This window comes from Malus sylvestris, chromosome 7 (genome assembly GCF_916048215.2).
Source record: "Malus sylvestris chromosome 7, drMalSylv7.2, whole genome shotgun sequence".
Taxonomy (NCBI): Eukaryota; Viridiplantae; Streptophyta; class Magnoliopsida; order Rosales; family Rosaceae; genus Malus; species Malus sylvestris.
This window is the reverse complement of record NC_062266.1, coordinates 30,766,039-30,787,718: the sequence shown is the minus strand read 5'-3', so window position 1 is coordinate 30,787,718 and position 21,680 is coordinate 30,766,039. Positions and strand designations below refer to the sequence as shown.

General features: G+C 38.4%; 3 protein-coding genes across 3 annotated transcripts; 1 reads left to right on the top strand and 2 right to left on the bottom strand.

Annotated features, from left to right (window-relative positions):
• The first annotated feature begins 434 nt into the window (after positions 1-434).
• On the top strand, positions 435-14,640 carry LOC126628759 (ATP-dependent DNA helicase SRS2-like protein At4g25120). The gene is given in 37 exon segments (XM_050298555.1): positions 435-662; positions 664-905; positions 2,488-2,602; positions 2,712-2,828; positions 2,983-3,069; positions 3,276-3,352; positions 3,444-3,571; positions 3,694-3,830; positions 4,103-4,196; positions 6,762-6,963; positions 7,071-7,677; positions 7,790-7,953; positions 8,045-8,243; positions 8,407-8,463; positions 8,547-8,652; positions 8,738-8,871; positions 8,994-9,068; positions 9,214-9,339; positions 9,432-9,563; positions 9,653-9,736; positions 10,023-10,136; positions 10,296-10,396; positions 10,538-10,604; positions 11,177-11,227; positions 11,386-11,463; positions 11,650-11,859; positions 11,995-12,033; positions 12,249-12,320; positions 12,440-12,526; positions 12,596-12,652; positions 12,782-12,987; positions 13,083-13,176; positions 13,372-13,422; positions 13,590-13,652; positions 13,875-13,934; positions 14,210-14,272; positions 14,380-14,640. Coding segments are annotated over 37 exon segments (4,527 nt in total). The 5' UTR covers positions 435-521; the 3' UTR covers positions 14,470-14,640.
• On the bottom strand, positions 4,570-6,589 carry LOC126628765 (uncharacterized). The gene is made up of 6 exons (XM_050298589.1): positions 6,387-6,589; positions 6,196-6,288; positions 5,858-6,107; positions 5,635-5,731; positions 4,963-5,028; positions 4,570-4,827 (listed from the first exon to the last, which is right to left on the bottom strand). The coding sequence occupies exons 1-6, from the start codon at positions 6,547-6,549 to the stop codon at positions 4,630-4,632; spliced, it is 867 nt and encodes a 288-aa protein (XP_050154546.1). The 5' UTR covers positions 6,550-6,589; the 3' UTR covers positions 4,570-4,629.
• A 727-nt stretch (positions 14,641-15,367) lies between the features above and the next one.
• On the bottom strand, positions 15,368-18,800 carry LOC126628762 (ankyrin repeat-containing protein BDA1-like). The gene is made up of 2 exons (XM_050298587.1): positions 18,228-18,800; positions 15,368-16,420 (listed from the first exon to the last, which is right to left on the bottom strand). The coding sequence occupies exons 1-2, from the start codon at positions 18,798-18,800 to the stop codon at positions 15,611-15,613; spliced, it is 1,383 nt and encodes a 460-aa protein (XP_050154544.1). The 3' UTR covers positions 15,368-15,610.
• Positions 18,801-21,680: the final 2,880 nt, after the last annotated feature.

The window sequence follows — 21,680 nt, the reverse complement described above, 5'->3', positions numbered from 1 at the left end:
ATTAATTCAATTAGAATAATAAATTATTGAGTAGTTATGTTTGGCATATAGCCCCTTGGCTCCCTCGGTTGAAGATGAGTTTTTTGTCAAAGGGCTATGTTTGGCTTATGACCATTTGGCCCACTCGATTAGATATGGTATAAAATATGATCTGACATTATTTATCAAAATATAATTTCTTACAGGAATATAAGGTTAAGCATGACTCTTTGATCCTCATTCGATTGGAGATGATCTAACTTTATGTTTTTGTTTATCATCAGATAATAAAATTTTAAATGTGACATACCGAACAACTACTCGAGCACCAGGTCCCCTAAAAATAAATTTATTTATTTATTTTTTCTAAAAAACTAACCGATTCCTGGGAAAATGCTTTGTTGTTGTTGTATTTTTTCTAAAAAACAAGGAAAAAAAAATGAGAGAAGAATCAGCCACTTCCCTCTATTTTTTTTTTTTTGCCGGTCACTCACTCTCTCTCTCCTAATCCTAGAGTTCGGTAGTTGACAAGTGTTCTGCACATGTTCGGTGCTTCAAGATTTACATTTGTTTTGTCTCCATTTCTCAGAGAGCCTTCTTCTCTGCTTCTCTGGAATTTACCAGTGAAAGAAACCTCAAGAGAAACAGAAAGCTCTGCCTTCTGGTTTGAGAGAGAGAGAGAGAGAGAGAGAGAGAGAGATGCTCTGCTCCGGCAGACTTTTGGCCTTTTCTTTCCCCGTAAATCGGTGCTGTCCGTACAAACTGCATAGTGCCGGCTGCTCCAAATTCAGCTACTCAAGAAGCCCCGTATCAACAAGCAGCTCCAGAGGGCGATCCCTGGCCATGGATTCGGAGCCCGACTCCTCCTCTTTTGCTCCGTCTGTCGATTCTGATCCCAATCCCGCCGCCGATACAAACCCCGCCGAGTACTCCCCCCTCTCTCTCTAGGAAATTAATAGAAACTGGAAGTTTAAAGTTCCAAGCTTTGGATTGTTACTTTGCACTGAAATTTATGAGACTAACAAAATAATAGCAATATTATTAAACAAACTAGAAATGCTGAAACGGCTACAAAATCCACTATGTTTGGACAAGGAAAATAAACTTGGAATTTTGGTAAAAGTCAAAATTTATAAATTAACATGCACCAATTCCCTTGTTTAGATTCATAAACATAGAAATTTAGAATTTCCGCCTGGAAAAAAAACTTGGAATTTGAGACCTTCAAATCCCAAGTTCAAATTCCATGTAAATAGGTGTCATTCCCCAATTTCTATGATTTAGAGATTAAAAATAACAAATTTAGTATTCAATTCTATTGTTCTTTTAGATTAGCCAAACAAGAAAATTTACAAATTCTTGAAAATAAAATCTTGTCATTTCAATTTCCGTTATTTTAAAATTCTTTAGTAATCTTAAATTTCTTCATCCAAACATAGTGTAAGAGACTACATTGTGAATAACTTATACTCTAATGAATACCAAAGTACTCTATTTATAATAACCCTAACCCTAATGCTAACAGGCTAGACCCAAACTAAACTTATAAGAAAACTCAAGCAAAATAATACCTAAAATACTAATATATTTCAATACCCCCGTCAAACTCATGGCATTATACGACATGGGTTTGCAAACAAACAGAAGCAGACTGGCTCCGTTAGGCGAACTGGCAGGCATGCAAACTTGACTTGACTGGCAAACTGGCTAGAGTTGAGAGCATGGAAAGAACCCGTCACTAAACGGACGAGATTTTCATACCTCAATTCTAGAAACAACGAACAAGCACATGTGCAGCAATCCAAACAAATTTTTTTCCTTTTTCTTTTTTTTTCCTTTTTTTTTTCTTGTTTTCTCTAAACAAGTGCAGCAATCCTCAAATTTGATTGCAGGGCCGGGTGACGACAGCGTGCTATGTCAATGGGATGCTGGTGGTGGTTCAAAGCAAACATATTCAATTTTTTTTCTTTTCAAAACTAAAACTGAAAACTAATATCAAACAAACAACATGGATAGCTATCAAGAACATATTAAATCCTGAAAGATCAAACATGCTCTGATACCAAGTTGAATATCAGAGTGCGCAACAAACAAGACTAACAAAATAATAAGAATATCATTAAACAAACTAGAATGCCGGAACGGCTACAAAACCCTAAGAGACTACATTGTGAATAACTTATACTCTAATGAATACCAAAACACTCTATTTATAATAACTCTAACCCTAATGCTAACAGGCTAGGCCCAAACTAAACTTATAAGAAAACTCAAGCAAAATAATACCTAAAATACTAATATATTCAACATAAAGTTCCAAGCTTTGGATTGTTACTTTGCACTGTGAAATTTATGAGACTGCAGCCAGCTTACTGGTCTTTGAAAGTTTGTAACTTTATGTGAAAAACCCATGTGATTATCTGCTGTTGATGTTAATTAACCCAGCAATGATACGGAAATTGCTTTTTTAGCCTGTAATTTTTAGTTTTTACATGCTTAATTGTGCAGATTTTGTATCATAGAGGGGCCTGAAACAGTGCAGGACTTTGCCACAATGGAGCTGCAGGAAATTCAGGATAATATTCAGAGTCGGCGCAACAAAATTTTCTTGCATATGGAGGAGGTGAGAGCAATTGCTAATTGCTACCACTTTCTCAGTTTAGCATGTTTTAAGTTACTCTCCAATTGCCCTTAGAAATGTGTTCTTTAAGAATGAGCTTCGATATGCATAGGTTCGCAGGCTGAGGATACAACAGCGGATTAAACGCACAGAGCTTGGAGCGGTAAATGAAGATCAAGAAAATGAACTTCCTAGTTTTCCATCATTCATTCCCTTTTTGCCTCCCCTGGTAAGCTGCTGCCCCCGCCGCTGTGAAGAAATGTATTTCCATGGTCCGATGTTTTGAGCCATATTTTGTTATAGTCTTTTGTTGATTCATTAAAAAACCGTGAAAAGTAGAGTTTGTGCAAAGTATTAATCACAAGGTGAATGCTTGCTTGCAGAGTTCAGACAACCTTAAGCAGTATTATGCTGTTTGTTATTCAATTATTGCGGCGTTTATCCTTTTTGGTGGCCTCATAGCACCCTCCGTAAGTTCTTTATGCATTAACTTCTTGTGATTTGTTTTAACAGTTATTCGTAAACATTATTTTGTTATACTGGTCCGACAAGACGGTTTTGAATTTGCAAGTAAAAAAATGAGGAAACATGGCAAGTAAGTGTAGTTTCTGCTTATAAAACATGGATTCGGGTATGTTTCTAACTCTTTGTTGACAATTACGTTTACATCTTTCAGTTGGAGTTGAAGCTGGGAATAGGAGGCACATCGTATAAAGACTTTATAGTAAATATGCATCTGCCGTTGCAGTTGAGGTATGGCTCTATCTTGACATGAAGCTAAATAATGTTGATACTGTTTTGTTACCAGTTTCGTTTATTGATCTCCAATGCTTTCCAACTGCAGTCAAGTTGATCCCATCGTAGCGTCGTTCTCTGGAGGAGCAGTTGGAGTGATCTCAGCATTGATGGTAGTTGAAATAAACAATGTGAAACAACAGGAGCATAAACGATGCAAATATTGTCTTGGAACTGGTGTGATAACGTCCTATGTTTCTCACTTTTAGTTGTATGTACTTTAGCTTTAAATATATACGATGGAGATGTTCAGATTGGTTTCATATGTCAACTAACCGGTGTATTTAATACTTGTGCAGGATATCTTGCTTGTGCTCGTTGCTCCAGCACTGGAACCCTTGTTCTTACAGAACCAGTATCAACAGTTGATGGTGGAAACCAGCCCCTATCACTGCCAAAGACTGAAAGATGTTCAAATTGCTCAGGAGCGGGAAAGGTTAGACGTATAATTATGTCCATTGAATGCTTATAGCATACTAAATTTGTCTTCTTGCCTGCCGCGTAGATGCACTTGTTTCATTGTATACATTGAGGAATAGCTGATTCACATGTTTGGTGACTGATACTTGTGTTTGTTGGGCACGCGAAAGACATTTCGGAAGAAAAAAATTGCCATGGAAATGAAGTTTAAGATAATTTTGTAGCAAATTTTTTAGGGGTGACTTCCAAATGGCAAGTATATCTAACATTGCGCCTTTAATGTGGCAGGTAATGTGCCCTACATGCCGTTGCACTGGAATGGCGATGGCAAGTGAACACGACCCTCGGATCGATCCCTTTGATGAGAAGCGCAACGCCATCGTTAGTCGTTCCCTTCCACTTAGAACCTTCTTTCTCTCTTTTGATGCAAATGCAATACATACATCCTCTCATAAGTCATGACATAAACAAGGAACTTCTGTGTATATCAACTGTTCAAGAATTTGACCAGACATCTGAATGCGATTCAAATATTTTCTTCCCTTCAAATTTGTTTTAAAACATCTTTCTGTTGAAGAATCAATTTCTTCCAAGAGATCGCCTTTATGCACGGAACCAAAACTGCTTTGTTACTCGTCTCAACAGTTAACGAGGGAATTGTTATCAGTATTCACATAAGTTTGGAGAAATTGAGACAATACAGGAGGCTGAGTCAATACCTTCGGCATGAAGTTCGACACCAACGAAGAAATGTCTTCTCATCCAATGCTCAGCGATACAGTCTCGGAATTTCACAATATAGTTAAATGGCTACATTATTGTTCAGAAAATTTACATATTTTGTGTGTTTTATTACCAATCCTACATTCGATACCATTGAATTTACAGGTAAAAATACATTTCTGTATCGATCCTCCGATGGTAGATCTTCGTCTTTCTTCTTCAACCACTTTCTTCAGGAAATTGCTGATGTCACCCAATGCCCAAGCTACCGAGATGTGAGGGCGCGGATCCTGTGATCACCAACACCCCATGAAGTGATTTAGTTTTTTGAGCAATGAGTAGCATTCAGGCACAATCATTTGCTCCAATATATTGTCATATATTCAGCAAGTAATTTCGAGTTTGAAAAGCACGAAAAAGCTAACCTTGTAAAATTCAGGAAGATTGTGAAGCTTATACACCTCATTCACAGCTTGAATCTGCTTTGTTATCTGAAATCAATGGAAGTTAAAATATTTCAGACTTGTAGACAATGAAAGCTGATTCAACCGTGCATTAATACGAAAACAGGTATGCTTCTAGTAACCACGTTTCACTCCTCCAGGATATCAGAGTGGTCTGACGGGCCGCAAGGGGCGTGGAGGGTACGAGAGGTGTTGCAAGTCACGAGCAGAGTTGTTGAGTGGGTCATCGTTGGGATGTCGCCGATCTGTTTCACGTTTTAAATCCCATCGTTCCTAGTCCAGTTGAGACAGTCTACACCAATCATTAGACAAAAAACCTAACCTATCCAGTTCAATCCTAACCTAACTAGCCTGAAATACCAATTCCAATCTTGTCCGGCCCGCCAAACGTGCCCCAAGTTTCATAGGCTTATACTTACATGACAGGATTAGGAACATGATTTACGCCAGGATAACACATGTTAAAACCAAGAGCATATCATGCATCAAAGACCAAAATCTAAGCTAATAAGCAAGCAAGATATTGATATTTCAAAATCCCATGACTTTCGGCAAGTACTTACTAAATCTTAAGCCCATATAACAACTGAAAACATTTAGAATTGCACCAAGAGAGAAAGCTAGCAATCATACCTCAGCTAACCCAGCAGCAATGACTTCGATCGATACAAAGGTCCGGGTCTGATCATCGTTAACAAAAACCTCCCACTTGCTAAAATCAATCCAATACCTGTTCTACAATAACAAAATGTGTTAAAAACCGAAAATGGACGAAAAATTTGCAGGCTTAAACAATTAGGTCAAATAACAGAACTAAATTCGCAATGCACACAAGAGAATGTAAATGTAACCATACCGCCTCTGAATCTGAAGCTTCTGCCGCAGCATTGTCACCAAGGAATCAATCTGGTGCACCCGAATCGGAACAGTTCGTCCGAGACTTATATGGAACTCTCTGCTTAAAGCAACTTGTTCAAGCTTATGCTCGTCCATACGCAGAATGTCAAGCGGGACGTCGACGTCAACGGCATGGAAACCAGGCACCAGAGAAGCTAGCTTGTTCAAAAACAAGGCCATCTCTTTCCTTGATGCTGATGGTATGTAAACTGGAAGCACACAATTAAACAAGCAAAATGTAAGTGCAAAGCGATCGCATTTGCTAATGGAGCTGAAAATTTCGAGAATTTTGATTACCTGGGATGTATACATGTACTGCGTAGTTCCCTTCGACGTGAGGAAAGTTCCTAACTCTGCTCGGCTGGGCGCTTGCCGAGAAGTCCAGAAATCCTTCAGAGGCAAAACATCAAACACTTGGTGGGCAACTCGGAAAAAGCCATCACAACAAAAAGCTAGAAGATAGAAAATTGATGGGAATCAGAGGTTACCGAAGGAATTGGGGCTGTCGAGAAGTGACGGAGGAGGTGGAGGCAGCGCAGGGGTCGGTTCTTGAGGGGTGTTGAGCTCCGGAGGTGGTGGTGGAGGTGGAGCCGGCGACTCGGAGTCTGAGCCCGACGACGAGTCTCCGTACGAGGCAATCAGGGCCTCCATTTCCCTCTCGCGCAAAAAGCGAACCTGTACGTTGTGCTATTAACTTGGGTAACTAGAAGTAGAACTAGAAGACCGGAGATAATGGGCCTGACAATTGGGCCCACTAGGCCCAGGCCCAAGGATTTCGAACAGCGCGATTAGGAGGGAAAGAAACCAAAAGAAAAACGGATACATTTGGTCTTCTTCGCTCCTTCTTCTTCTTTCTAGGGTTGCCTGGTCAGGCCGTCAGGCCGAATCTTCCGTCGGAATCTTCGAAGCAATGTCCAAGGAAAACGTTCAGGCGTACGGCGGAGGGCTCACGGCGGAACAAAGAAACCGCATCTCTCGAAATTTCAGAGCCGCCAAGGCCCTCATTGATCGCAAACGCCCCCGCAACGACGCCGTTTCACCTGATCATCACCTCCCTCATACCAAGTAAGTCGTTCAGGAATCAAAGATTTCATCTTCTTACTATTTTTTTGGTGCTTGGCTGTTTTCTTGATTCAATTTAAATCAATTCAATTGTGTTTTTCAAATTCCAGAATTTGTGGCGGAAATGGAATCCAAACACCAGTTCAGCTCAATAGAGTTCAAAGAACTCATCTTGCCGAGCTACCAATGAACACACCGCCTCCGATTTCCGCAAGCCGGTACAATTCAGCGCGTGGTGAATATGGCAGTGCTTCTTGTTCCGGGAGCTTAAGCATTAGCCGGATTGAATCAAGCGTGTCAAAATCGGATTCCTTCATAACTCCAATCAGACAACCGCATTTTCCGACTTCATTCAGTTCTTTCTCTGCGCCTGGAATTATCGGCGATGATGATTTCGATGAGAGTATTTTGCAGGAAATTGACGCTTTAATCGAGCAGAAACCGAGTGTGGACATTCAGCGTGATGATATTGGGAGTTGTGGTAGTGATGTTAGTGCCGCATCAGTGCCGCCTTTGAGTAGTGAAAACCAAACAGATTCTGTTAACCATGGATTGCCTAACATGCCGGATGAGTATTCGAAGTATTTGCTTTCTCTCAACGAAAGGCAGCGGGAGGCAGCTTGCAGCGATATTTCAGTACCTTTGATGATTGTTGCTGGCCCTGGAAGTGGAAAGACTGCAACGATGGTTGGGCGCGTTCTAATGCTGCTCAATGAGGTCTTGCCACTTTCCCTCTAACTTTTTCTTTCTTAATGTCTGTTTCTCTACATTTCTTGTTTATGATCGAACTCTTATTCCTTTTTTTTTAATTTTTTTTATGTGTTCTTAGGGCATTAGCGCGTCGAACATTCTAGCAATGACTTTCACTACAGCAGCAGCTTCCGAGATGAGAGATCGAATTGGATCCGTGACTGGGAAAGCAACAGCAAAACTACTAACAATCAGTACATTTCATTCATTTTCATTGCAACTTTGCCGATCACATGCTGAGAAGTAAGCTATTGATTCACCTCCCTGGATTTTGAACAGCATATAGCTGAGTCTGTTATGTTGGCTTATGTTGATATGTTGGCTTGTGTTTTAGACTCGAGCGCACACCAGAATTTTTGATATATGGACATGGGCAACAGAGAAGAGCAATCATTGAAGCTGTGCGGTTATCAGAAGATGAAAAGAGTAAAACGAATCTTAATGTTGCTATAGATGGGGAAGAGTCTAACGGCGTAACATCTCCACATCATTTTAAAGATGCATCAAAGAAATGGCTGAAGTTTGTGACACAGGTTAGTCATGAATACCAAATTTAATGTTCAGATTATAGTGGATTAAGAACTCTAATCTTTCGATTTAAAAAATGTTAGCTACAACCAAGCTAGAATGACCAATACAAGGGTTCTTGTGTCTTATAACATATGGCATTAAGCAATAAATTTATTTATATTTCAGGCAAAAGCTTCTGGAAAGACTCCCGTTGAATGCCGAAGAATGGATGATGTGACAGGAGTAAGCTCAGAACTAGAATTTCAGATATCATTTCAGTTCTCTGAAACTATTGCTTATGAGTTTTAGCTCTCAATCTGAATCAGGGTGAAATTCTCAGGAATTACAATGATATCTTGAAATCATGCAACGCTTTGGATTACCACGACTTAATTAGCTGCTCCGTGAAGCTGCTAAGTGATTTTCCTGAAGGTCTCTATCATAAAAGTATATTTAATTGATTTATCTAGTTTTACAAGTAATGCTAAATGTTGATACATGGTGTTCTCTTAATTAGTGTTGAAGGAGTGCCAGGAGTCATGGAAAGCTATTGTAATAGACGAGTTTCAAGACACAAGTGCTATGCAATATAGTCTTTTGCGGATTCTCGCCTCTCATAACCACATAACCATTGTTGGTGATGATGATCAGGCATGTTGTTGATTTATTATGGAAATCCAATGTTATTGCTCCCTCTCTCCCTCTCTCTCTCTCAGCTCATTCTAATCCAGCCCTTATCTGTTCTAAATCAAATAACATATATCCTGCTGCAGTCCATTTTCAGTTTCAATGGGGCGGACATTTCTGGATTTGATTCTTTTCGTAAAGATTTTTCAAATTACAAAGAGGTTCGCTTCGCACTTGACTGCTATGTTATCTTATGTCAGTCTTTTTTCATTGTACATAGTATAGAACAAATATATTGTACAATTACAGGAAAGTAAGTTTTATTTTTTGGGGTTCTGTGGGATTTGACATAACTTTATGGTTCAGATTAGGCTTAATAAAAACTATCGGTCCACACGCTATATTGTGGAAGCTGCATCTTCTGTTATAAAAAACAATAAGAAGCGATGCCAACTAAAGAATGTTGACACCGACAATTCTTCTGGGTCTAAGGTACTTAATCCTTCCTTGCTCCAACAAGTACAATTTGATGTCATTTTCCAGTCCTTTTAGTTAGTGACACTGGTTTTACTGGCAAAATGTAGGTAATTATCAAGGAAAGTCACAATGAGGATGCACAATGCGCCTTTGTTGTCGACAAGATCTTGGAGACTGCATCTAAACGGTCAGAAGCTGGGTGCTCCTATGGAAATATAGCAATCCTTTACCGGAGGCAGGTCAAGCTTACTTGCCCTAGTGCTAATGTGAATGAGGTGAATCATATAAGACATTTTGGTCACATTTTCTTTTGCATTTTATACTACAGGTATCAGGAAAAGTCTTCCAGACAGCCTTGCGTGAAAGGAAAATACCATTTAATGTTCATGGGGTGGCAGTTTATAGGAAGAAGGTAGTTAGCACTTGTCCAGATTATGAAAACCTATCTTCTCAGTTGTATGTATCTAATTTTTCCAATATTGTTGTGCATAAGGTGGTTTTTGCTACATAGAACTTAAGTTATAAAGACATAAGCTTTTCACCTTTTCCATCTGAATTTTGGCATCACTGGTCCTTTTCATTGTTTTTTGTGCTTGCTTTTCCATTCCCTTTTGGCCAGCTATTCTATCTAAGATTTTGCTACATTATGGTTTCTGGTACACTCCGATCTTGTTGATGTAGCATGTTTCTTATGGCAGGTAGTTAGAGCCATTGTTGCTATGATTAAAACGACTTTGCCTGGTTGTGATGATGGATCATATAGGCAAGTCTTCAAGGCTCTACTTCCTTTTGAGAAAGAGGAAAAGAAGAAGGTACATGTTCAAGGGCAATGATGAATGAGCATCATATTGAATGTTCTTTTCGGCATTAAAGTTGTATATTCTTGCTATCCATTTAATTTTCTTTTTTACACGCTCACATCTCTGGATATCACTGTCTCTCCCTCTCTCTCCCTCTCTCTCTCTCTTCAGGTGATCGATTATATTGACAAAATTTCAACTCACAGAAAATGCAGCTTCATATCAGCTGCTTGTGACATCTTTAGTGCAAAAATTTCTGGTACCTTGAAGAGGTCTGTATGACAAGATGCTTTCACATTACATTTTTGCATGGTTAACTCAAGATATACTCACGTTTCTTTCTTATTTGGTATTACAAGCATTTAAGATCTTTTGGATATGTACTGATTGGTCTCTTTACTTGGTAATACTAGGACTCAGCTTACCCAAGGACGCAAGGTGCTGTTAACACTAGAGATGATTTCAAAACTTGTTCTCAGGGTAAATATATTTGGTAAATTGTAGCACCTCTTACGCATTGCTTATTGGCATGATGTAGTAGTAGTAGTAGTTTATGAATCTCAGTTGATAAAAAGGATATATTTTCAAATTTTTGGCGAAGTGAGATTCTGTCTACTTTGGTGATTTTTTTTTAGTTTATTTAAGTTCTCTAATTAGAGGTCGCACTTGGTGCGATGGCAAGTGCCTTCGCCCATGAGCGGTAGGTCTCGGGTTCGAGACTTGGGAGCAGCCTCTCCATAAATGGGGGTAAGGCTAGCCGACATTCACCTCTCCCAGACCCTGCGTAAAGCGGGAGCCTTGTGCACTGGGTACGACCTTTATTTAAGTTCTCTAATTGTTGGAACTCTGTATACTTTTCATGCCTTCTTGTTTTTAGAAGGAAGAGTATCTCTTTTGCTCCCTTGCATTATTCTTGATTCGTCAATATTAATCCAAAATGTTATAGTTTTTGTTAGATCCGTGTTTCCAAAGAGGTCAAGGTTGTTCTGTGGAATACCTGTCTTTACTTAGTTGTGAATCTCTATGGTAGTCTTACTTATCAATGCACACAGGAACAATCGATTTCAGCTGTCATAACCTCAGTTGCGAATCTGGTACCACAGGTTTGTCTTCCATTTCTCCAGAGTTGATATGTCATTTTTGAATCAAATTGCTTTTAATCATCTTTGAGGATGAGGATCACCATTCCGTAACATTTTCTTTGTTTCATGCGTATATTCAATGTTTCTTAATAATTTATCGTTTGACTTTCAATTTTTAGAAGTACCTTCTTGAGCAACGTGCAGTTGTTGATGTAGATGGAGGAAAACTGTTGAATGAAGACAGTGACGTGAGATCTGTAAGTTTGGCATTTGTGATGATTGTCATTTATACAATAAGCTTAAAAGACCTGCTACTTGGAAAACCCTTTTTTCAGTCAACAAAATCTTAAATGAATAATTTCTCTATTTTAGTTAGTTAATCATTGTTGTGACTTAAATCTTGGTCCATCCCTTTTGTTGTGATGCGAGTATTCTCATTGCAGGTTCTTCAGTACCTACTAGACGACGTATCTGATTTCTTATCAACTCATTTTGTTGTGGGAGAAGGGGAGAGAGAAGTCATAGCAGAAGAAAAAGGTTGCGTTAATTTACTCAAAGCTTTCATCGACTACATATCTGAGCGGGAGAATGAAAATTTTCGCTCCCGAAGACATGACAACCAAAGTTCTGTCACTTTGACTACTATTCATCAGGTTCTGGATCTTTTTGATATCCTCTTATGCAAACCTCGCTAACTCTTATACTTGCGATGATTTCCCTATTGGACTTCCTTTGGAGTTCTACAAAACATTCTTGGCTTACTGTCTTTCTTTTTCATTCTCTTGCAGTCAAAGGGTTTAGAGTGGGATGTAGTTTTCATAATTAAGGTATCTGCCTTAACAAGTGGCTGTAATAATTTTCTAGCTGTTTATTTATTTATGTGTAGAGTTGATGTGTTCTTTCATTACATTTATGGATTAAACATGCCAATGCTATAACTAATTGATGGCTTGAAATTAGTATTCTGTTCTACTACATTCATGAAGATATCAACCTCTTTAAATCATCTTAGCTTGCTTTAATGCTCATGCCAACAACACAGGTAAATGAATCTGAGATCCCGTTGTTGCATGAATTCAATGGCGTTGCAAAAGAAAATGGGACCTCCATTGAGGTGTGTGGTAAATTGGTCAACATTTCTCAGTTATATGCAGAGCTTTGTAGCATTTTACTCCATAATCCCACTCTTTTTTTCTTTTGGCCAATAACTCAATAATCTCACTCCAATCCTAGGAGGAAAGACGCCTATTATATGTTGCAATGACTCGTGCTCGAAAAAAGCTTTTCATTCTTTACGTTACGATGGATTCCAGTTGGCAGGTGTGTTTTAGCTTGAATTTCTGTCCTCCTTATTTGTTATTGTTGCTCTGACTGAGAAGGTGACTCCAGATGCTTCAACCTTCACGATTTCTCAAAGAAATTCCAAATCATCTACGAGAAGTCCAGGTGTGTTGTACTGTTCATTATTCTCAGTTGTTCTGCTGTTTAGTCAAACTTACAGATAATGAAGAATCTGAAGTGTTGTGAATCATATTAAGTCTAGTGTAGTGGATGAATGAAAATTTTATTTTGTAGGCTGACGTAAGTACAGTAGGCTTACAATCAAAGCATCATGACACTTCAAAAGAAACTATTCCGTCGACAGATGATCCCAAACCAAACCTCCTACCTTCTGAAGTTGTTATGGTGCAAAATGATCTCCATCATAGTAAATTTGATGATGCTTCTGCAGAATTGATGGAATTTGGGGAGGAAAACCATGGAAATGGTTTCTTAAAGAGGTTTTGCTTCCAATTGTGATGGGTAGACTATTACAATTAGCATTTTTGGTTGTCATATTCATGCCTAACTTTATTCTTATGTCACTGTGCAACAGATTTGGTGTGGAGGAGAGATCGATTATCTCGCACTTATTTAATGACTGGGCTAAGAAACAAGCATTTCAAGATCCTAAGAGATTACTTGACAAGGTGAATTGGATTTATATATAGTCAAAGCAGTACTCAGTTGAGGCAGTAGAACTTATTTCATTTATGTCTGAGACCGGAGTATAGTTTTGGTTTTGTTTGAGAGATAAGAATCATACTGGTTTGCCTTTAGACTTTTAACTTTGAATTGGAGGCAATGTGAAAGGTGACGCTTGTTGTTCTGACTACTCCTTACAGGTCGGTTTTGTAATAGATGAACGCATACGAGCTAAGAACTACAAGCACAAGGTCATAAATTTAGTCCTTTAACTTCCAACTCAATAATTGTTCTACCCCTATCATTTAACATGCCTCACCACGTGCAGAAGTTGTCTGTGTTTGAAATTTGAATACTTGTGTTTTGGTGTGATGCATCTACGTTTTTATATTACTGATTGACTCTATGTAACTCTCAGGACGGTTTGCGCTCACTCAAATCTTGCTTGAAAGATGAAGATGCATTTCATTATGCCCAATATGTAAGTATTCTTGGTACTTTCCGATTTGTGCTCTGAAAATTTCTGAAACCAAAAACAAAAGGATCACTGGATTTAGCATCTCTAACAGGCGAGCCTTCTGTTTTCTTCGTTAACATCTGTCGTAATATGCAACTACGTCTACTTCATTTCAATAGGTTTGCGCACATAATTGGTATAATATGCTAGCCAGCTCGACATCAACGTTATATTTCTTTGTAACAGGTTTTGAGATGGCAGAAAATACCTGCAGATCAACGTGCTCATTTGATGAGGGAGAAACAGGTTAGGTTTAAGACGGTTCACTTTGCCATACTTTGATTGTTTTCGGTAGCAAACTATTACTTTTCGTTGTCTGAACTTATGATTCAAGTTCTGAGCCAATTTCCAGAACCATTTTCCTTAACGCGGTCTCGACGTGGGACATTTGATACATCAAAATCTAGAACTTGCGTTAATGAAATACCGAAGCGTTTATATCTGTATTTTCTTCAAGCACTGTCCGTAAATTATGTCCATTTGTCATTGGTTTTAATCCATACATATATTTATGCTTTCAGGAGCATTTCCAGAAGTTACGGATTGAGAACTCAATGGGTTCATCCGAACCAACACCGAAACAGGTACGCAAGACTCAGCATTTGATTACCTTACACCTTTTCTCGTGCGCACATTGATATCTAGGATGGTTGAGACCCGGTAATTCGTTTCTCATGTTGTGAATTACCAGATTTCTTATCTGCAAAGTTTGGGCTGCACCGTGGCTCCTACGTCGCGCCTCCATGCTTCTCGTTTGATCGAGCAGTACAAGTCATTGTGATCAAAGATCGCCATTGTGATATATGTCTGAAAGATGATCATTTGGTAAAACTTTCTGCACCAATATTAAAGCCTTAATTAGATTACTCCAACTAGAAGACTGAACTTTTGTGCTACCAAAAACATTGTTCCTTTCTCCCTACAATACATAAGGTTGGCTCGAATTTGCGCATCCACGGGGTTTTAATTTGCAGTATCAAACGACGTTATCTATTGCTGCCGGCAAAGATGTCGACATATAGAACAAACATCATCATAAAACTCCGTCAAAAAAAAAACAAAAAACACACCATCATAAATCAAATAGTAGTACAAATAATTTTGTTTTACTGTTTTTGTACTGAATTCTTTACGCATCATCATATAAGAAGTTTTCCCACCTGAAATTTCGTAATATATAGCAAATGTACAGAATTGCCAGTTTGGTATTGCTGTGCTTTAAAAAAAAATACTGCTTCTGATGTGCTTTGAGAATAATTAACCGTGAAATAAAGTAGTAAGTGTTTGGTAAATTAGATTTACCAAAGTGCTGTTAGTATAAAAAGCAATGTCAAATTGTTTGGTAAATATTTTTGCAAAAGTAGTGTAACTATGTACAATGACCGAAAAAGACATGTTAAAACGTTTCATATATTTATTTGTTTTCCAGAAATTAAAAAGTAATTTCAAACGCAGTCGCAAGATTGGAGGTAGCAAGTCTGGAGTTTGAGAAATATTTGTGAGCACACACATTTAGAGAAACTTAAACAATTTTGGCATTTTTGGCAGCCAATGCCAAAATTGATAAGAACAATACCTGATCTAATTTCTAACACTCCTTATCTCATGCCCGCCACTGACCGCCCAAACTATAGTTAATGGAGATTGATGATGGAGCAATTCTGGATATTTGGGATGGGTTAGTACGTAGGTATATTTTTTTCTCTGAATTGCTGTGAGGGACCGAAACTTTTAAAATAAGCGGGATTCTTGTTATTTACCAAACGCATTAGACACCTAAAATTTTAAAATAAGCTGAAAAAAAGCACCGCAACCCCAAACGGGGCCTAAGATAGTAACGACTGACTAGGATACGAAGCTGGAGCTTCTATGATGAATATGATGAATGCGGCAACGATGATTTGATCCCGGAAATAGACTTATTATGTACAAATATAAATGAACCACATAATGCAGTTTACTACACGTTCTCTAAACCTGATCCTGATCGCGATAAGCAGCCTAGCGCAACGGACAGCAAATGAAACAACAATTGGAAAACAAACAAAGAACGCAAAGACGGAGAGGGCACTGGTCACGGTCTTCGGTGCAATGCTGATAACTGCAATGCTGTACGTGCAGTAAATCGCGACCATACAAATTTGAAGCTCCAACTGCAAAGGGAAATTGATGGTGAGGACATTGATCATGTCAAGTGAAACAAAAAATCCAATCGAGTTGAGAACCATAAAGCCGACAAACGATACGTGGTAAGAACCCATGACGGACTCCCCTGCTGAGTGTGCTGGTTCATTGCTCCCACTGCCAGTTCCATTCTTGTTTGATCCAGTGCTGTCCTGCCAAACGCCGCCCGGAGGGTTGAGTCCGGCTTGAAAGGTGGCGGTGGCCACTAGTACAGCGACAACTAGCAGCGCCGTGCGTGCATCGCTGGGAGAGTCTCTGCCCATTTTGAACTTGAAGTATTCCATCGGGTTGTTTGGCTGCTGCAGCTGAAGGGTATTTGTTTCCATGGGACCATGAGAGGGAGTATGTTGTATGTCTTGTGCTCTCGAAGCTCCTATATCTTGTGCTCTCGAAGCTCCGGCACCACGAAGGATCTCTTCAATTTCCCTATCGCCGGCTTCACTCGGGAAGATTAGTAGCAGATCAAGAGGTGTTAGACCACTCTGGTTTACAATGTTTACTTCCAATGCACTTGGAGTTGTTCCATTGCCAACTAACCATTCCACTACCTGTGAAGATTATGAGCTTTTTAATCGATATTTTTTGTTGGCAAAACAATATTTTAGATTACTCAAATATATAGATATAGGAATTCGAAATTGAGCGTTAGGAGTCGGATACACTACTCCACCTATTTGGTTTACCTCACAAGTTCTTTTGTGCTATGACCAAACTGCATTGTTTTTCATTTTAGGTTTGTTCAGTTCAAATTGGTGAGTCACCTCTTTCTAGATTAATAAAATTGGTGTCAGTAGTAAAATAATGGTCTTTTAGTCAAAATAGTTTCTGAGATTAACATAAGTCCTCACTTTGGTCATTGAGATTTAGAATCTAAGAACTGGTTCCTGAGTTTGTCCATCATCAATCATTTTGATTATTCCGTGAAAAATCACGGTTAAATAAGAATAAATTGACAAAAATACCCTTACTTTTTGTCAAATCATTTTACCTCATTGTTTATTAAATAAAGAGTATTTTTTTCATTTTGGCCCACCCTCTCCTTTATTGTAGATATTATCGTTTATTCAAAAAAAAAAAAGGGTTGATGGTGGACAAATTTAAAGACCACTTATATTGATTTCAAATACCCAAGTAAAGAGTTATGTCAATCTCAGAGACCATTTTGGCTAAAATGTCAACATTTCTAGGTTTGAATACATTCTGTTTCAAATTTGAAGGGAAGGTCGCAAGCGCAAATTAGGTTAGTTGGTCAAGACAGTATTTCTACCCTCTTGTACCTAAGTTTGAATCACCCTATAACTAGAGGAGTTCAGAATATTGACTTTTAAAAAACAAAAAAAAAATGGGGTTTTTGAACATTAGTCCTTACAAAAGATTAAAATTTAAAAAAAACCTGGTGCTAGATTAAATATTCAATTTAATCCCTTGAATAGTGCTTTTATTAAAATTTACATTCAATTTTTGTTATTTAATGTGTATTTTTATTTAATCTCTCCATATTAAATTTTAATTTTATTAATATGCACATATTTTGTTTTTTAATTATAAATGAACGTAAATGAGAAAATATTAAAAGACATTTGTGATACAAAAATATATAAATACATAAGTGTACATAAATAACTATGCCGAAATATATAAAATTGACTTTTTTGTACCGAAATATTTGTACCTACATGATTGTACCGAAATATATTATAATGAACCTAAATGTATGTACCGAAATGTATTATTGAATTAATGTACCTAAATGTCAATACCGAAATATATGTACCAAAATGTACGTACCGAAATGTATGTACCTAAATGTCAATACCGAAATGTTTGTACCTAAATATCAATACTGAAATGTATGTACCAAAATGTACGTACCTAAATGTATTTACCGAAATATAATATATTGAATTAATGTACCTAAAAGTCAATACTCAAATATGTGTACCAAAATGTACGTAACGAAATGCATTATATTGAATCAATGTAACTATATGTTTGTACCAATGGATATACCGAAATATTCAAATATATTAATGTACCTAAATGAATAACTTACAAAAATTTTATCGGAATATATATTATAAAAGAATTAGTTACCTAAATGTAGACATTAAAATATATTATGATGAATGAAATAAAATTTAAATTTAAATGTAATTGATACATTAAAATAAAAATAAATAAATAAATAAAACATCAAAATATAACTAATAAATGATATGATTAAATGTACTAGGAACTAAAATTGGATTTTAATCTTACACAAGGTTAAAATCTAAAACTCATATTTTTTAAGGATTAAAATGAAGTTTTCTAAAAAAAAATCTAATGAAACCTAATTGATCGTAGTGTACTAACCTGGTGTTGTTTCTTCCAGGTTGCTACGTGAAGAACTGAATTGCCATTTTTGTCCTTCGTATTCAAAACGTTGTCCTTCCTCAGTTCCATGGCCGATTCAACCAAAGTTTTAACTGCTTCAAACTGGCAGTTATTAACAGCAAGGTGCAACGAAGTCTCCTCATGCAGAGTCACGTCCTCGAGACTTTCCGGGCAAGCCAAAACCATCTCTTTGACAACATCACCCCTCCCTCTGGCAGCAGCATAATGAAGAGGAGTCCATTCGTCTCTTCCTTTCATCCGACAGGGTCTCGGGTCAACTCTCAGCAGCTCCCTTACAACCTCCAAATACCCGTTGGCTGCCGCGATGTGCATGGGGCTGAACCCATCGTGGTTCATTCCATGCACAAAAGCTGGTTTCAACTTCACGATCTCCTGAACAAATTCGACGTGTCCGGCAAGTGAAGCGACATGTAGCGGGTTCTCGATGGAAGTTAGGGCAAGGTTATGGAGCAGAAGTGGATTCTCTGCCATCAACTGGTGCAAGAGCTGGATATCTCCTGTTTTAGAAGCCTCAGACAGCCTCGAATCCATCCTGGCAGATTCTGTTAAGCTTCTTGTAAGAATTGATTTCCCTTGAATTCAATTATGCAATAGAATAAAGATATATATAGCATACAGAGGTGACTTGATCTGATTCCTGTTGGAATTTTTGGATCGTCGGGCCGTCTCACTCTAACGACACCAATACTGTCTCCACTTAACCACCTGCACAATCCTCAGGTATGAGGTTTTACCACAAAAGACCTCGATGTTAGTTAGAGTGGGGTAATCATATTTAAACCCCTTTGGTTTTCTTCACCCCACCGATGTGGGACAGTTTAACACTCCCCCTCACGTGTAACCTCATTTAGTTGGAATTTTTGGATCGACGGGCCGTCTCACTTTAACGACACCAATACTGTCTCCACTTAACCACCTGCACAATCCTCAGGTGTGGAGTTTTACCACAAAAGACCTCGATGTTAGTTAAAGTGGGGTAATCATATTTAAACCCCTTTGGTTTTCTTCACCCCACCGATGTGGTACGGTTTAACACTCCCCCTCACGTGTAACCTCATTTAGTTGGAATTTTTGGATCACCGGGCCGTCTCACTCTAACGACACCAATACTGTCTCCACTTAACCACCTGCACAATCCTCAGGTGTGGGGTTTTACCACAAAAGACCTTGATGTTAGAGTGAGGTAATCATATTTAAACCCCTTTGGTTTTCTTCACCCCACCGATGTGGTACGGTTTAACACTCCCCCTCACGTGTCACGTGTAACCTCATTTAGTGGTTCACACGTGAAGATCCACATCGGTAATTGAAACTCAATTGAAACTCAGAGGTCAGCTCACGTTGGGCCCACTTGTTTTCAATTAGAACTTAGCGGTCGTCTCTATATTAAGAGCTCAGACTTGTTTCCTTCCGGGTGGTGACAAGCTCGTTGGCTTGCACGGGCCTGCAACCGTGGACTCTCCCTTTGGTTTTCTTCACCCCACCGATGTGGTACAGTTTAACACTCCCCTTCACGTGTCACGTGTAACCTCATTTAGTGGTTCACACGTGAAGATCCACATCGGTAATTGAAACTCAATTGAAACTCAGAGGTCAGCTGAGCTCAGACTTGTTTCCTTCCGGGTGGTGACAAGCTCGTTGGCTTCCACGGGCCTGCAACCGTGGACTCTCCCTTTGGTTTTCTTCACCCCACCGATGTGGTACAGTTTAACACTCCCCCTCACGTGTCACGTGTAACCTCATTTAGTGGTTCACACGTGAAGATCCACATCGGTAATTGAAACTCAGAGGTCAGCTCACGTTGGGCCTACTTGTTTTCAATTAGAACTTAGCGGTCGTCTCTATATTAAGAGCTCAGACTTGTTTCCTTCCGGGTGGTGACAAGCTCGTTGGCTTGCACGGGCCTGCAACCGTGGACTCTGATACCATGTTGGAATTTTTGGATCACCGAGCCCGTCCCACTCTAATGACACCGATATTATCCCCACTTAACCACCTGCACAATCCTCAGGTGTGGGGTTTTACCACAAAAAACCTCGATGTTAGTTAAAGTGGGGTAATCATATTTAAACCCCTTTGGTTTTCTTCACCCCACCGATGTGGGACAGTTTAACAATTCCTCCTTCCTTCCACCTTTCTACGTTTTCCCCGTGTTTCCTTCCACCTTTTCCATCTTTTCCCCCTATTTTCTTCCACCTTTACACATGTTTCCCTCCAAGTTCCTCAATTCGGATGGCTTCATCCATCATTGACTTTACAGTTCGGATCGGCTTTCACTTATCTTCACTGCGATTTATCGCTTCTCCCGGAAGGTATGTATAACTTTGGCTCGGATGTTACACTACCTTTTCTTTTGGTTTGCTTTTATCGGCACTGTTGCTATTGGGTTCTATAAAGGCAACAGAAATGTTGAAAAAAAGGACACTCAACTTAACATAAAAAAAAGCTTTGCAACCTACTCTTCACATACTCCCTTTGTAGTTTAAACATTAATCTATATTTATAACTCTGCTACTTCTTTTGTAGTATTGATTTCTTGCATTAAAGTTTACTTCTCAAAACATGTCTTGTACTTGCAAGACTTTGCTTGCTTGGCATCCAAACTTGCCCGAATAGGTTGAAACTATGCCCGATCACTTGTATTTATCATTTACTTTCAAGTAGGGCTGGAAAAAATACAAAAAATCGCAAACCATACCGAAATCGAACTGAAAAAATATCAAACCAAAAATCTTGAAAATTTTGGTACCGAAACCAAACCAATCCCCGAATTTTTTGGTATGGGATTCAGTCTCACACTTTGAATAGTTCAGTATTCTTGAACCAAACTTTACTAATATAACATACATACACATATTTGTGTGTGTGTGTGAGTGTGGTGTTGGAGTGTGTGTGTGTGTGGTGTTGGAATGTGTAATGATTATTATTATATAATTACAATCACGAAAGTGTGGTGTGGTGTGGTGTTGACAAAAGTAGGATGGATGGGTCACGGGTAGGGATGAGCAACGGTTATGGCGGACAGGTAACCGTGGTTATTTACTCATAACCGTTTATGTTTATACTCGCATAACCGTTTACCCGTTGGGTAATTGCATATATGGTTATACCCATAACCATAACCGTTTATAAACGGTTATTTATACCCATAACCGTGTACCCATTTAACCATAATCATTTACCTTTTTTGAACTCGTTTATCATTTTTTTTACCCATTTACCATTTTTCACCCTTCTACATCCTTTTTTTTAACAACTTGAAAATTACAAAAGAAAAATTTGTCATAATTTTCGTTTTTTGACAATTAAACACCGTTATAGGTACATTTTAGCATGCATTTCCTTATTTTAATCATTTAAGTCTTTATACAATTCCAATAAATTGAAATAATATTTTACGAATGATATTTT